This window comes from Desmodus rotundus, chromosome 12 (genome assembly GCF_022682495.2).
Source record: "Desmodus rotundus isolate HL8 chromosome 12, HLdesRot8A.1, whole genome shotgun sequence".
NCBI lineage: Eukaryota > Metazoa > Chordata > Mammalia > Chiroptera > Phyllostomidae > Desmodus > Desmodus rotundus.
In genome coordinates, this window is record NC_071398.1 from 2,147,686 (window position 1) to 2,163,704 (window position 16,019).

Below are 16,019 nucleotides of genomic sequence, written 5' to 3' on the forward strand. Positions count from 1 at the left end.
GACCGGTGTTGACAGCTCCGTCTGGCTCCTTCACCTGTCTGCAGGGAAGGAAATGGAGACACTGAACAGGTGATGTGCCCCAGAGGTGGTTGGGATCCTAATTCCAGGGTCCTCGGGCCCAGGGCTGCCCCACGGATCTGTCAGGGTGCTCTAGGGGCGACCTCTCCACATTCCCTTTGGTCATAGACGACACTGGACAAGGACAGAAGCGCCAAGGCCAGGAGGGGAGGTGACTCCAGCCCTGCCCACCACCCACTTCGACAGTGGGTGCTTCTCAAACACAGGACGCTCCCCCATCCAACCAGAGCCCCCTCTCCGTGGAAATGCGGGTACTGCCCAGGCCGGGCCATCGAGGGGAGAAGCCCATGGTAGGGCCCAGCGTCTGGCCCCAGTGACACTGACCCCCGCAATCAGTCCGAGGATGGTGCTGACTGCCATCAGGCCAATGCAGTTCCCGCCCAGGCTCTTGCTGGAACATGGAGAGAGACGAGCAACTCCCAAGTCCGTTGCTGACGTGCTTGGGGCCTTGGAGTTGGCACTTGAATTGGAATCCTCTCTGCATCACGTCATGGCCATGACCTCTCTGAATTCCTCCCACTGCTGAGATTTGGCTTCCTTGTCTGTAAACTGGGGCGATGGTGTCACATGTGTAGAACGCTGAGCACCCAGCCCGGGACACGCCCGGCATACCGTGACGTCCCTCGGCTGTCATGAGGCGTGGAGGCAGCAAGCTTCCATCATGCCAAGCCTGTCCGTCCGCAGCATTACTGTTCCCTCACCACACACACGAGTGGGCACAATCGTTCTGGGGACGAAACACCCCAGCCCTGATCGATACACTGTGGCCTGTAACTTCCTGTGGCCTTCCCAGTCCCTGATCAGTTACCAGAGGGGTTTGCAACATTCTTCCTTCTCCCAGACTGTTGCCAGTGACTGAGCAACAATCACAGCTCAAGTGTTTCAAGTTCTTCATGTGACATCAAAGGCACAAGGAATGGAAAAAAAAAATGTAGATGAGCTAGACTGGCCGTGTTTTGCCGTGTAATGCGCACCCGTGTTTTTGGCCAAAACTTGCAGGGGGAAAAAAAAAACCCTTTCATTGAATTTTTTCATTCAATTATTTACTTATGTTTGGAAACAAAACTGATTATCATACTCTAGGGTATTATTTTGCATCCAGGTATCATTAATGCTTTTGTGAGTTACACTTTTAACACATAAGCATAAACAAAAGAATTAAAAACATTTATGTAGATAGAGAATTAGTACTACCCATGTATAATGCGCGTCCTTATTTTCCCCTCAACAGTCTGGGCAAAAAAGTGTGCATTGTACATAGCAAAATACGGTACTTCAACATTTTTAAAAAATTTGTGATTCCTATGACATCCTCCAGGAAGACAACCCACCGAACAGGAGAGAAATATCTGCAAACCAAACGTATGGTAAGGGATAAACAAACCATACAGTGGAATCTTAAGAAAAGGTGAGGATGAACCGTACATGCCTATGGCTGTGCTCAGCACTGCCCTCTACTGGATAAAGCTGTTCCCCCGGGGGCGTGGGTAACAGGTCCACTACTGGAATTGAGCAACTACACAAGTGGTTGGCAGAGGGTGGGGGCAAGCTTCCCATCTCACTGAAAGGACACCGCACCGATTCACGCAGGCAGGACTGACGGACACCTTCCTCACGCGTGTGGAATTGGCATTCTACAAGATACCTGTGGGCACTGCTCAGAACTGTCCAGGCCATTGGAGACGCTGAGAGCCGCGCCGGCCACGAGGAGCCCACGCAGACGGGACGAAAGGAGACCTGGTGCCCTGGAACAGGAGGAGGTAAAAACTAAGAAAACCTGAATCGAGCACGGGGAAGGACTCGGACAGATACTTCTCCAAAGACTCACGAATGGCCAAACAGCCCACGGAAAAAGATGCAGTCACGAGGGAAATGAAGTCAAAGCACGTAGTGCCCGCTACCAGGACAGTGCTAGGAGAAAAGACAAGGTCGGGGCAGCGGCGGTGGCGGTGGCGGCCTCGGACGGTGCGGGCTTTCTGAAGGAACAGTTTGGCGAGTCTCCCAAGGATTAAATGGTTCCCAGATGGCCTGGTGATTCCACACCGGGGTATGTACCCAGAACTGCAAACACACCCACACAGAAACCTACACACTACGTCCCCAGCAGCAGCATCCCAAGCATCCACCAGCCGTTGACAGGGCCGGCGCAGGCGTGGCACGCGTTTGCTGCAAAGCGCGACTTGGTGACAGCCGAAAAGCATGGACACACACGACCATGGGGACAAACACTGAGCACGATGAAGAGAACACAGAAGGCCACACGTGTTGTCAGAACTCCGTTTCATGCCGACTCCGCAATAGGCAAACCCTTAGAAACAGGAACCAGGTTGGGGGCACCCCAGGGAAACGGAAAGGGGAGTAACGCTGTCGGATTTGGGGCTTCTTTTCTGAGGCAATGACAAAGTTCTGGATAACGCTGATGGTCGCAAAACTCTGGGAGTTTGCTAAAACCGCCTTGAATTGTACACCTTTAAAAAAAACACGTATGTTTAATGCAAACAAATTACGTTACAATGAGACCGTTGGAGCTGGCGATGCCATCGATGCTCGCTCCCCGGACAGGAGCGCTGCAGAGCGGACGGGTGCACCGGGCGAACCAGATCCGAACAAGGTCTGACCCCTCCCCTCCCGCACGGCCTTCTTTGCCAGTCAAGGGACTCGGGCAGAAGGGTGGAAAGAAAGACCACACTGTAACAACTGTTTTATAAACCTCTTTATTGGAACAGCTGCAAACCATATTGTCACTGCACTTCTTAACATTTACAGGGGCTGTGGGAAGTAACCTCAGATACAGACTATGCTGTTGAGTCTGGCCCAGGCTGGTCATAAAGTATCTTTGTACCAGGGAGGTAGAGCGGACAGGGCAGCGGCTTAAACCTCACAGGCTGCGATTAACGCCGGGACAGCTTTTCTCCCCTTCCCATTCGGGTTCTAACAGACCTAGAAATAAACTACAAATATTGTTTAGGTCAGGGACGGCATGATACATTTAAAAGTTTTCCTCCACTTGTTCTTTTGCAAATGTAAAACATACAACTGATGTCTCCCTTCCTTCGAGCGTGCCCTAAAATCATCCATTCTGGGCATGAAAGGGCGGCCATGGTGAGGCGACAGGAAAAGCAGACACACCCTTCACCTGCTGACGCTCCTAGGGCCATCCTAGGGGCCCACCGACACCAGCGGTGAGCCATGCCGGCCCCATCTCCAACACCCACGGAGGCAGAGAACCTTCCACCTGACGTGTGGCGAGCGCAGACCCGGCTCTGGCACTGCCTCGCTGGTACCCCGATTTTAGAAAGGCTCAGCGCCACGACCAACACTTGGACGTCCTTGACCTGACAAAGCATCAGCTGAAGCTCATCCAGTCTGTTCCTACAACACATACAACTTGCCTGCCTTTTAAAGCCATAAAAAGGGCATGCGCCTGAGGCATAAACTTCGGGCCAAGGTCTTTAAGGGCTGTTTAAAAACCAAGGATACATTCTCCAGCTTAAGGATACATTTTAGTTCAAAGTATGTTCTTCCACCTAAAAATGTGACACAAAAATAATTTACACCAACTGCGTTTTATTATCGAGTTTCGAAAACTTTTCACAAGATAAAAAAGAAAAAAAGCCCCCAAACTTGACAACCACAGCTACCGGAATCCCCCGTTCTCAGTCTGCGCCAACCCGCCGTGTGTGAAGCCCACCTCCATGCACCCAAACGAAAGATACAGGCTATGAAATCCTTTATTCTATTTGTAGCAGCTTATTATGCAGGTGCAGCCAAACGCAAAGCCTCCATGACAAATTGTACACAAACTTTACAATGTGGGACTGAATTTAAAATATGAAACAAAAAATCTACACGAAACCGATGAAAATCAAGCACAGACGGCAGGACCGAAACGTAGAACCCATGTATGAAAGTCTCGCTTCCTCTCAAGTGCTCTGTCCTGCTGCAGAAGGGCCAAGGTGAGGGTGGGAGCTGTGTGGTTAGTTTAAATTATACACTCTGTAGATACTCTACCATTTTAAAAGTTACACAGAGACCAAGAAACGTCCATCAGTTCATTTGGACTGACCAGACACTCCACAGCCGGTCGCCGACTAGCAGGCAGACGAGGGCGAAGCCCACCCGCGCGCCGAGCGCGGCTCACTGGTGGGCACACTGCACCCCGGGTCCGTGGTGGCTGCTGCCCTCCTCGTCGGAGCTGTCGTTGTAGGCCTCGCGCCTCTGCCCGCCTCCCGAGCCCCGCGTGCTGTCAAGATCCTGAAGCTCTACCTCCTCCGTGTCGCCAATGACGTTCGGGACTTCTGGTCTCGATGGCAGGAGGTCTTCTAGTTCCTGCGGCCAAACAAACAGTTCGGTTAGCCCTGGGACATCTTCGCTCACCTCCCTTTTGAACGACCCAAGGTGCGCGCTTCTTTGAAGCTAAAACCAGTCTTTGCACTTTTGCACGGGCCGAACCTGCAGACAGCTTTCGTGCAACCCTTCTCCTGCTCAGAAAACCAAACCCAGCCCGAAGCACTGGACAGCCAACCTTACAGAGGATGCGCCCCACCCCACCCCCCCGCCTGGGGGGCCAGCGGACACAAAGCTGGGGTTGGGGCACTCCCTCAGGCGAGGGCCCGCTCCCCCGGAGCCCCGGCCCTCCCACCATCACCACACCCTGTCGACTTCACTCCTTGACTGGCCTGCACTTGGCCCCATCGACACAGACACTGGCAACCCGCACTGCAGTAATGACCCAGACAGCCCCGCCACTTAGAAAGCAGAATTTTATACGCTGTGATTTAATCTCAGCACCACACACAGAGGGAACAGGACTGTCAAGCCGGTTGCACGTCGCTTAAATGTAGGGCACACTCACAGAAAGCTTGTCTGGGTTGATCCAGTTGTTTTCAGGGAACTGCACGTCGAACTTGATGTAAAGGTCACCTTTCTCGAAGGGGTTCCGGTACTGCGGCATCCCCTCGCCCCGGACCACACGGACACACCCTGCCGGAGGTAGGGGAGGGCACTGAGAACTCTGTCCGAGAAGACAGGCACTCAGCAGCAGTCTGTTCAGAGCCCCGACTACAAACGACCCCACGCACTACCGAAGCGTGCACGGAGCCCTGGACAACCACGAGGCCCACCTGGCTCGATGACTTTGCCGGGGGGGTACTTCACCACGATCTGACGGCCGTCAAGGTGCTTAAAGGTGAACTGGAACCCGCAGAGGGCTTCGACGAGCCCTATCTTGTGCGTCATGTGTAGGTCGCTGCCATCCCTCTGGAACACCTACCGGCGGAGCACACAGACACACTGAAGAGTCCGTGGGGCCACAATCTGTTGGGCTTTGCTCCCTTGGGGAACTTTCAGACTCTTAATTTCACACCCACTGCAAGCCTGACTGCCTCCATCCGGAGCTCCCGCCACTGACGTGGGGAAACTAGCTATTCTCGAGGAAGGTGCCGGAAACGCGGGTCGGGCAAGTACCGACAGGGAGACATTGGCCCATACCTAGGTCCCAGCTGAAGCTCGGCAAATAGGAACAGGGACCTTCTGCTGGCCCCTTTCCTGGCCCCACCCCTGAGCAAAAAGGTGTGGGGGGCACAGCAGGGTTGTGGGGCAGGGTCCCCTTGCAGTGCCCCCCAGACAGGACCCTCACAGGGCAGGGGAGGGCCCAGCTCAACAGAAAGTTCAACCAGTGATGCTTAGCCGATGAAGGAGCTTAAACCCACGCTTCACACATGTATCGACAAGTTTCATCTCACCTAGAATTCAGAACTTGCTTAGAGAAATGGGAATCGAACAGAACAAACAGAACAGGCCCGTGGACTAAGCAATACAAAGGTTATTCAAGAATAGCTTATTTAAGCATCAAGAATGTTTCCGAAAAGAAAAGTTTCTGAGCTTTCAACATGTAGGGAAAAAACACATCCAATTTCACACACGCCAGGCTTGTAATTTTTGCCTAATAGCATTTACAAATATCTATACGCTCAACTTTTGGAATTCAAGAATAAAATAAGTTGCAGCAAAAGGCCCCCTGGATTTTCAATAGGAGTTTCTCCCCAGAGACGCTGGCCAGCCCGTCTGGGGAGAGGAGCAGCCCGAGCGACGTCCTCGCCCCCTAACCCTCCCCTAACATGGCCGTGCAGGACAGCGGGCCTCAAACCGCCGCCTCGACCAGTGGTGCCGGGTCGGCGGCTGCAGCAGCACCAGGAAACGCCACCCACCCCACCACATTCCTTCGGTCAGAGCCCCGCACAGGAGAGCCCACCTGAGCGGGGTTCCCACAGAAAAGCGGTGTCCCAGTTTGGTTTTGCTTGGGGGAGGGTGGTTAGGCTAGTCAGTTTGATTCTAAAATTCAGAGAATTAACACACGAGAACAATCTCAAAAGTTCTGAAAAACAAGATTAATGAGGATGGACTACCAAGAACCAAACAGGAAAACACTTAAAAGCTCTAACTTCTGAAAAACAGAAGCATAGAGTCGAGCAGAGGTACAAACTTCACCAGACGCTGCTACTACTGCACAAATGCCCTGTGGCAGCCAAATCACCACACGCGCGCGCACGTGCACACACACACACACACACACAGAGGTGCGCACACGCACCAAGAGACAGACAGGCACACAGGATATACAGCTCTCCCGGAACAGAAGGCTTCTCCTTCAGAAGACTTGGGCTGCTTCCCATATGGCACTGGCCTCGTCTCACAGCCTTGAAATTCCTTCAGCGCAAGTGTTGGGAGTAGGGGAAAACAAGCCCAAAGTAACAAGATTTCCATACCAGTTCCAACTAGTCAGGTTTTCTCCCGAAGGTTCAGAATTACTTTTGGCGGTATGATCTCACCTCAGGCTCAGATTCACTTTACTGGCTGTCATCAGACCAAGAGGGAACAACCATGACCTCTCCTCACTGGGCAACTTCCAAGCTCACCTCTCCCACCCACTGTTGGAGAACCAGTGACAACCGCTGGCTGCTGGAAACCCCAGGCAATGCCACTGTTGCCAACAACTTTTAGTGACTTACTTCCAAGTGCCTCCCCATGGCCCCAAGAAAGAAAAGCAGCCCTGGCTCGTGTGGCTCAGTGGATTGAGTGCTGGCCTGCGAACCAAAGGGTCACCAGTTCAGTTCCCAGTCAGGGCACGTGCCTGGGTTGTGGGCCAGGTCCCCAGCAGGGGGCGCACAAGAGACGACACAGTGATGTTTCCTTCTCTTTCTCCCTCCCTTCCCCTCTCTCCAAAAATAAATAAAATCTTAAAGAAACTTCATGTGTAGTAATCAAAATCAAATGGTCTCATATAAGCTAGAGAGGCGGCCAACCCGTGATGCACAGACTCTCAGAGGGACCTGAGTCAATGAGACCCAGGACAAAGGCGGAGTCCTAACGCCCCTCTCATCCCCGGTTTGGGTGACCCCTAAAGGGCTGCCTCACAAACAGCTGGCTCGCTCCGCTCTCCAGGAGCGAAGGTCCGCAGTGCACCTTGGCGGCACCTTAGGGACAGCTGCAGCAGTGCGCTCACAGTAGCGGGCGCTAGACCCCCTCGTTAGATCCCCTCGTCAGACCTGGGAACTCTGCCTCATACGTAACAGGCACAACACACTCTCCGCCAGAAATTTAAAACGAAAACAATTTGCTCTGGCGAGTAGCTCAGTTACAGTGTCGTCCCGATGTGCCAAGGCTGTGGGTTCGATCCCTGGTGGGAGCACGTACAACGATCAACCAGTGAGCGCACAAGTAAGTGGAACAACAGATGGGCCTTGCTCTGTCCCCGCCTGCCTCTCTCCCCCTCCCTCTCCAAAACCACTCAGTAAAAACTGAACAAGGCAGCACAACTCTCCTGGACACTCCGTGTGTAAAACAGGTCACCAGGGCAGCGCCAAGGACTGATGCCGTGTCCACTCACCACCCATCAAAGGCATTCCACCGTGAAAACAAGCTTCCCTGGATCATCTGGCCCAGTGCCCTTGTCTGCACAAGCAAGAAGGCCAGGCAGAGACGACAGGATCACATTAAGGGCACAGCGCTAGTCAACGGCCAGCGTGGGACCGGACCTCTCACGGGGCTTCACAGTGCACCTGCTGTGCTGGTCCCCCAGACAGGTGGGCTCGGGGGAAGCCCAGCTGTGCCACCTCACAGCACCATCCCTCGTCCAGTGTTGCTCCAGGACACCCAAACACACCTAACTTGTATCTGGCACACGACACGCGTTTCCGAGTGCAACGAACACAAAGGCAGTCACCTCGTGCTCTTTCTCTTGGAGCAGAAGGACGATGTCTCCCGGCTCCACGCCTGGAGCCTGGTCTGCTTCCCCGGTGAATGTGATCCTCTGCCCGTGCTTCATGCCTTTGTCCACATGGACTTCGAGAATCTTGACTTCTTTAATTACCTTCTTCCCTTCACACTTTTTACAGCGGTCCTTCTCGTTGATCACCTCTCCTGGAAGGAGACGCCATTCAGACTTCCAGCAAGACTACTACACTGCACTGTTAAGACAGGTCTCGAAAACACCTTTACTCATTGAATACATCTCCTGAAAGTTCCTTTCACTGCTACCTTTATAACAAAAACTGGCGTCTGAGTGCTGGTTACCTAAGGGACGGAGCTACCCAAGTGTCTTTTATTTCACAGTATAATGTATCCCAAAATATGTGTTTGGCTCCTGACTCTAAAGTTAAAACAGAGCCTAAGGACCCTGGCTGGTGTGGTTCAGTGGCTTGAATGCCAGCCTCTGAACCAAAAGGTCACCAGTTAGACTCCCAGTCAGGGCACACGCCTGGGTCGTGGGCCAGGTCCCCAGTTGGGGACGTGGCGAGAGGCAACCAATCAACGAATCTCTTGCACATCAATGTTTCTCTCCCTCTTTCCCCCTTCCTTCCCCCCTCTCTAAAAATAAGTAAATAACTTTTTTTTTTTTTTTTAAAAAAAGCTTACGTATTATGGAAGCAAAAGGGATGGTCAGATGCTGGGCTTCTACAAATGTTTATTTTTTGTTTTCAGTCTTAGACTCATGTGAGTTTAACAATGAACAGAGAACCCAAATGCAAGTGTAAATGCCCTTTATGGCCCACTGTTGCCCTGTGTAGTCGGTACTGGGTAGTGTTTATCTCGCAGACACTGCTCAGGTGTGCTGTTAAGGACGTCCCCCTCTTTAGGGCCACTACCACTGAGAATTTCCAAAGCCAGGTAGCCGTGGCTGCGGGCAGCGAGCGCCCTCACGCCCCAGTTCAGGATCACGCAGCTTCTTTTCCCTCCTCCGTCTTCCTCTGAGCCCTCTGACTAGCGTCCAATCAAGTTAAAATGAAGGTGTGCACGGGACGCTGTGCAAAATCAGCGTCGATCTCTAATGGCCGACTGTCGGGACACCTTAATGTGAAGAGGACGTGCACAATCAGTAAGTTCAGAGCCTGCTTCCAGGACCCTGACTCTGCCAAGTGCTTTCTGCAAGTCACAGCTCCTCAGACGCAGACGACCTTGCAGACTGGCCAACGTGGGCCTCTCGATAGCAGAGCAGAGCAACCATGCGGCGGTCAAGCGCACCAAGCACCTCCGGCGGGGAGGTGGTGCGCAGCGTCTCCAAGTGACCACCCCTCTCCAGAGCAATCTGGGAAAGGGGCTCTAACACCTTGCTATCCAGGATGGTGGCCCCACCTTAGATTGAATCACTTCAAGTAAAATCATGCATCCGCTGTCTACCAGCCACATTTCAAGTACTCAGTAACCAAGGAAGGCTAATGGTTACCGTTCTGGACATTATGTGCACGGCACATTCCCGTTCGTCACCGCAGAAAAACCCTTTTGGCCAGCACTGCTCGAGGGACCACAGGCCCCACCGCTCACGCCCTATCTGTGCAAGTGGCGTCCGCCTGGGGGACAGGCACACCCAGCACGTCCTCAGCATCTCCCTGAAGGGGGCCAAGGGCCAAGGTGAGCACAGCTTCAGAAGCCATGCAGAGCCCAAAACACTCACTTCTGTGAGGAGAGGCCCAAACCCAGTATCCAGACTCAGAAGCTCACTGGGGCTCCCGGTGACACCTCCCCTTATCGGGTGGTGGTGACAGGACACTGCTGCTTCCTCTTTACCACGCGCCCCCCTTTAAATCGGAAAGGGACCAAACACACTGCCCAACTTTGTTATTAAAGGAACATGTCGCCAAACACAGGACAAATTAGCCGTTTACCTGTGTTCACTGGGCCTACGCATGACAGAACAACTGCCTTCCTCTTTCCCTGCAGCACTCTGTGGCTTTTCCCTAGTAAGGTGATACAAAGCCGGCGGGCCTCTCCGATTTCCGCACCCCCCGCCCCGCGGCACGTACCTTCTCCGTTGCAGTCGGAGCACACGGACTGCATCTGCTGCACCATGCCCGGGGCCAGCTGCCGGATCATGATGCGGACGCCTCGGCCGCGACAGGCGCTGCACTTCTGCACGGCCCCCGACTTCCCACCTTGGCTGAAGCAGAAGGGCCCGTCAGACTGTCGCCCAGCACCCCCCACGGGCGGTGACGGGCAGGCCCTGTGCTCCGCACCGCCACCTTCAACCCCGATGACTGCTCACTGCACTGGCTTTCAGAGGCACCGGAGGCTTCTGTTCTTGGGGAGTGACTTTTCAACCACAAACAACTTTACCTGGTATAGACTCAATGTGACCAGGAAAGAAGAGACGAATCTCACTTCCTAAACCTGAGTATGCACTTACCCATTGCACGCACTACAGAGGACATTCTTGCTGAGCTGTAGTTTGGTTGTCTTGCCGTTATACAGGTCTTCTAAAGACACCCTGGGGAGAAGAGGGTTGGGTTCGATTAGATTTGGCCATGTTCTCTTGTGTCCAAGACAAAATGACAGCTGCAACAGCGAAGTCCCCACAACCTCTCGAACAAGCACAAGAAGCCAGCTGACTGAGGCCTCACTTCGTGGCTCCAACGAGCAGATAGGCTTCATGGCTCTGGGCAGCACAGCTGAGGGCCAGGCCAGAGCCCACAGGATCGGGCAGCAGTTGGCTGGGCAGCACTTTCTGATAAAACTGGTAACTGCAGACATTTAGCCTCAGGCGGAGCCCTTCGCCTGGCCTGCCCTCTGAAGGGGGTACCCCCATTTTCCAGGACAAAACAGGCAGAGAGGTTAAGTAACTTGTCCAAGACCCCACAGGCAGCCTAGCGCCAGGGCCCTCACTCCAGTACAAAGCCTGCTCCCTCCCGGGACAATGTAGTAAGACTGCAGAGCACAACTTATGGGAGGCACTTGGCGGGCCTGTCTCAAGTGGAAACAAGTGGCCCTACCTACAGTGTGGCAGGGAGAAGGGAGAGAGCAGGATTTTCAACAGAGCCTACAGCAAGTTTTAAAGCACTAAAGAACCCAGGAATTATGAGCAAAATTGTGACTTTAAACAACTTTTACCAAATTTTCAAAGAGGTCTATGACCCAAAAAAGATCCAAGTTAAAAGTATTAACAACATACAACCGATAAAACTGACGTGCCTTTACTCACATCCTACAGGTGAATTACAGGACCATTCATTCCAGAGCAACCTCCAAAACCTACAAATGTCAAGTCTCAAAACCACTGGTCATGCATTTCCTTTGGTCTCACCCTTCTCACTGTTTTAAAATCTTCCTCAGTAGCACAGATTTACTTTAAAACAGAGAAACAAAATAGTTGGAAGTATTCTGCAAAGCACATGCAGTATTTTGTGGTATTCAAACTTTCTCAAAGTTGCTCTCCTACGCTAAACTCTGTCCATTCTAGGCAGCACAAGAATAAAACACTTACAGACCAACGTGACCTGCACTTCCAAGTGATGCCACTTATCTACAGCTTAACCTTGGACAAGAGCACCAGGCTGCACTGTCCTTCCCACTTCGTAAGAATCTTTAACCAAATCATTGACAGAAAACAAGTAGGTAGGGTTCCCCCGACACACACACATTAAATTATAATTAGTATGCAAAACCACTATCTAAGAGGCCAGAAAAACCTTCATTTCAACAAAGATGGCGAGAGCCCTGGCTGGGCAGCTCAGCTACTTCAAGCGTCATCCTGATACATCAAGGTTACAGGTTCAATCCCCAGACAAAGCACATACAAGAAGCAACCAATGAATGTACAAATGAGTGGTACAACAAATCAATGTTTCTCTCTCTCCCCCTCCTCCCTCTCAAAAATTAATTTAAAAAAGCAAACAAAAACCAAAACATGGGCAAGGAAAAACGTGGGTAATGGTCTGGCGAAACTGGAACCTCCACAGTAAACTAAACTGGCACAATCTCCTGTAAGGAAACAGTGTATTTATCTGCCTCAAAACACGGAGGCCTGCCGGGAATCTCCGCCAAGGAGAGAGAGCGACACTAAGGATTACAGAGAAAAACAGGCAACACTCTACAGAACAGGTGAACGATTAAATAAATCACGGAATGAAATATTACAAGGCCACCCAAAAAGAAGTGTTGGTGAATAGGGAAATTTTAAACGATGTTCAAACAGCAGGAAGTGCAACTGTGTGTAGTATGGAAAATAACGCAGAGGGCATGAAGCGCTGCGGGGTGTGGCAAAGACTCTCGGCCCCATTTACTGCTCGGACCATTTCTTTGTCGAAGAGAAACACGAAAAGCTAACCCGCGCTGCACAACTGCTCTTGGGGTGCTACCCAGATGATAATTTGCATCTGAGGGTGAATCCTTTTAAAACACAAAGTTAAGAACGAGACTTCGACAACAACGTAACAGATATGCTTTACTTCCTCTAATTTACACAGATGAAGAGATAATGTGGAATATTTTAAATACTGGAAATTCAGTCTCTGGCATTTGCTTGTAAAACTGGTATTATTTTATAAAAAGTTAACAAGACACAAGACCTCGCAGATTATTCTGAGTACAAAAGCTACTTCCATACTGTAGCAGGCTCACGGGTTCCCAGGCTGAGATCAAGGTCAGACACGTTCATGTGTTGGCAGGTTGATGCCAGGCCTGAAGCCAGCGAGCTCCTGGGAAACCAATTTAGGAGAGTTGTCACTGAGGACAAGTAAGGAGGGACTGTAACACGTACACAAACCAGCCAGCCAGCCACTCGGTTTCTAAGTTCTCAAACAAAAAAAGACCTGAAAGATTTAAATACTTCAAAGAGTCTTCACACCTGAAAACGTAAACCATAAAGCACGTCTCAGACGCACATTCACAAAACCACCTTCCTACTCAGCAAACACACTGGCCCTCCTTTCAGACATGCAGCGAACGCACCACCCAGCCCATCCCTTTCACCTCCATCACCCAAGGAGGACAGTGAGGCAACTGGAAGCTTTTATTTTCTGACGAAGGATGAAATGTTTTGATACCCTTTCTCTTCCACTGAGCACTGCCGCGTGAATAAAAGTGCTTAAGTTTTTTAAAAAGAAAAAGACACTTACTTGAGCGGGTGCATCATGTCCTCCCCTCTCCTCCGGCCGTTCCGACTTCTGTTCTGATTGCCCATGAAGCCGAACAGCCCCCCACCGAAGATGTGAGAGAAGATGTCGTCCATGCCGCCGCCGCCGCCGCTCCCTTCCCGAAGCCCCTGCTCTCCATAGCGGTCGTACAACTCGCGCTTCTCAGGGTTGGACAGCACTTCGTACGCAAAGCTTATTTCTTTGAACTACAGAAAGCAAGCAAAGAAGACAACTGGATCTCCGAACAGGAGAGCTGGGGAAGGCTACAGGAACCCAGAATCCACTCAGTTCTGGAAGCGGCAAGTTGTCTTTCGCTTGGTTCGGCTCCTGTTTACCACCCAGCACTGTCCGGGATGTCGCATTCCTGCTACAAAACCACTCGCTCTCGAAGGAAAAACTTGGCTCATGGGCATAAACGGGCTTTTCTTACAACATTCCTTTTATCGAGGAGGACAACTTAAGGTGAGAACTGAAAGCTTGAGGATAAAAGTCTCAAATAACTTACTTTGTCACCAGCATTTGGATTCTTATCAGGATGATATTCCTTGGCTAATTTTCTGTATGCCTTCAATAAAAAATAAAAAAAAACAAAGGTTATATACAAAGACTGGTTTACAGATTTGTGAGTACTAACTTAACAACACTTTTCTGAGAAGCAATGCTCTAAAATTACAACCTTCCAGAAAAACCTCTTCTTCACTTTTAGGGGATTTTCTTCACTTCCTTCACTATTAAGGGATTTTCCACCTTAATACTGTTAACTCGCTAATTTAATACAATAAAGCAGACAGCCTTTACACTGGGAAATGGGTTACAATGAAGCCAGATAGGGACAATGAAACATTACCAAAGAGAAAAACCAAACACTGAAAAACTCCGTGTTTTCACTATGGCCAAACGTCTTCGATGGCCGGGAACCGGGTCAAGAAGACTCCAGCCAACTCTAAAGAGAAATGCTGGTTCAGCTTTACAAACAAGGCATTACAACGAAAAATTTAGCCAAGGGAAGGATCCCCGCTCACGACGGCTCCTCCAGGTGCCACTCCAGGAAAAGCCAAGGGGGGCTCCCAGAGACGGCCTATTTTCACGTGGGGGCTAAGCTGGGGTCTCAGCGAGGGAAGCGAAGTCGAGGCGGCCGAGCTGCCCTGCACTCCGGCTTCATTCACAGACCCAGGAATTATATAACAGACCGGCATTTCCGGCGGGGCAACAGGAAGTCCCTCCACGCTCAACTGTCCCAGTCCCGCCGCCTAAGGGGCGGCCTCGTTCCCTCCGCTCGCGGTGAGGCCACGCCGGGCCCCGGGAAGATGCCCTGGGGTGTCACCACCTGCCTCCAGGGCTGCGAAATCCTGCGGTGTCAGCCTCGCAGCTCGGCACCCCGCGTCAATGAGGCCTTGCACTTATTTTTAGTCGGCGGACACTCAGGTGTTTGGCTGGGACCCATGCTTCCGGAAACGGGTGCATAACCTCTGGGTTACCTGCTCAGACAATGCGCCCACTGACCCCAGGCCGCCCGGTCACCGCGGAAGGGAGGAAGGGCGAGCGCCGGCTCCCAGGAAACACCCCACCTGCCCCAGCAGGCGTCCGCGACCCCGCCCGACGCGGCGCCGGCGTCCGCGGCGTGGACGTCTCTCTCGGGGCCGGGCGCCTCGGTCCAACCAGTTTTTCCAGGCTGGTGACCCCCGCGCCCGCCGGAGGCGGGAGGAAGGAAGCGTTCGGTCTCGTGTGCGCAGCGGTGGGTTGTATTTGCTACTACTGCGGGCGGGCGGGGCCGACGGCCCAAGGTCAGGAGAGACCAGAGCGCGAGGCCCGGAGCCGGCGGGTCTCGCCGTCGCCGCCGCCGCCCCCGGCCGGGACCCGGCGCCGGCTGGCGGGCCGCCGCGGAGGGCGGCCTGGCCGTCCCGGCCGCGCAGGCCCGCGCCCTCACACCCCGCCCGGCCGGCTCGTTCCCCGGTACCTTCTTCAGCTCGTTCTCGCTGGCGCCGGGCGGGACGCCCAGGATGTCGTACAGCTTCGTGTCCACCACGTTCGCCATGGCGGCCGGCCGGGCAGCGCTCGGGCAGGAAGGCGGCGGAGCTGACGGAGCGGCGTCGGCGGCGGCAGCGCAGGCCGAGGAGACAGCGAGGGGGAAGCGGGGGCGGGGCTACACTTTGACCCGGCGCACGTCACGCCGTGACGTAGCTGCGTGGAGCCGTCCCCCCTACGTTGGAGGCGGCCGCTGGGTGGGACGGGGCTGGTGACGTAGCGGGCGGGGAGCTCGCGGCTGGGCCGCCGTGTACTCCGAGAGCGGAGAGCACGGGCTCTCGGGAGGTCGGCTCCCGCTGGAGGTGATCGGGGAGCCGCCCCGGCCCTTGGGTCGTCCTCACCGCCCCAGGCCCCAGGCCCTCCTGGATCTGGTTCCCTCGGACTTGAGTGGGAAACTACCACCCAGTTGTCGCGTGTGTTTTATACCAGGGCGTTTCCAAACGGTCGCCAAAAGGAGTCAGTTACACCCAAAAGCACAACAGTCACATGCCACTGATTGTTTCACCGACC

The 16,019-nt window shown here is 53.0% G+C and overlaps 1 protein-coding gene across 1 annotated transcript; it reads right to left on the bottom strand.

The window, feature by feature from the left end:
• Window positions 1-2,776: 2,776 nt before the first annotated feature.
• On the bottom strand, window positions 2,777-15,629 carry DNAJA2 (DnaJ heat shock protein family (Hsp40) member A2). Its single transcript, XM_053915458.2, has 9 exons — window positions 15,442-15,629; window positions 13,990-14,049; window positions 13,467-13,690; window positions 10,760-10,840; window positions 10,380-10,513; window positions 8,303-8,499; window positions 5,202-5,346; window positions 4,934-5,061; window positions 2,777-4,407 (listed from the first exon to the last, which is right to left on the bottom strand). The coding sequence occupies exons 1-9, from the start codon at window positions 15,517-15,519 to the stop codon at window positions 4,216-4,218; spliced, it is 1,239 nt and encodes a 412-aa protein (XP_053771433.1). The 5' UTR covers window positions 15,520-15,629; the 3' UTR covers window positions 2,777-4,215.
• Window positions 15,630-16,019: the final 390 nt, after the last annotated feature.

Bases quoted from the DNA above. Each gene is read 5' to 3' on its own strand.
- DNAJA2 (XM_053915458.2), bottom strand. From the start codon at position 15,519: ATGGCGAACGTGGTGGACACGAAGCTGTACGACATCCTGGGCGTCCCG. The intron at 10,514-10,759 runs GTAAGTGCATAC...CTTCTGCTTCAG, and splicing joins CTCTGTAGTGCGTGCAATGG to CCAAGGTGGGAAGTCGGGGG. The intron at 5,062-5,201 runs GTGGGCCTCGTG...TACCTCCGGCAG, and splicing joins CGGCAAAGTCATCGAGCCAG to GGTGTGTCCGTGTGGTCCGG.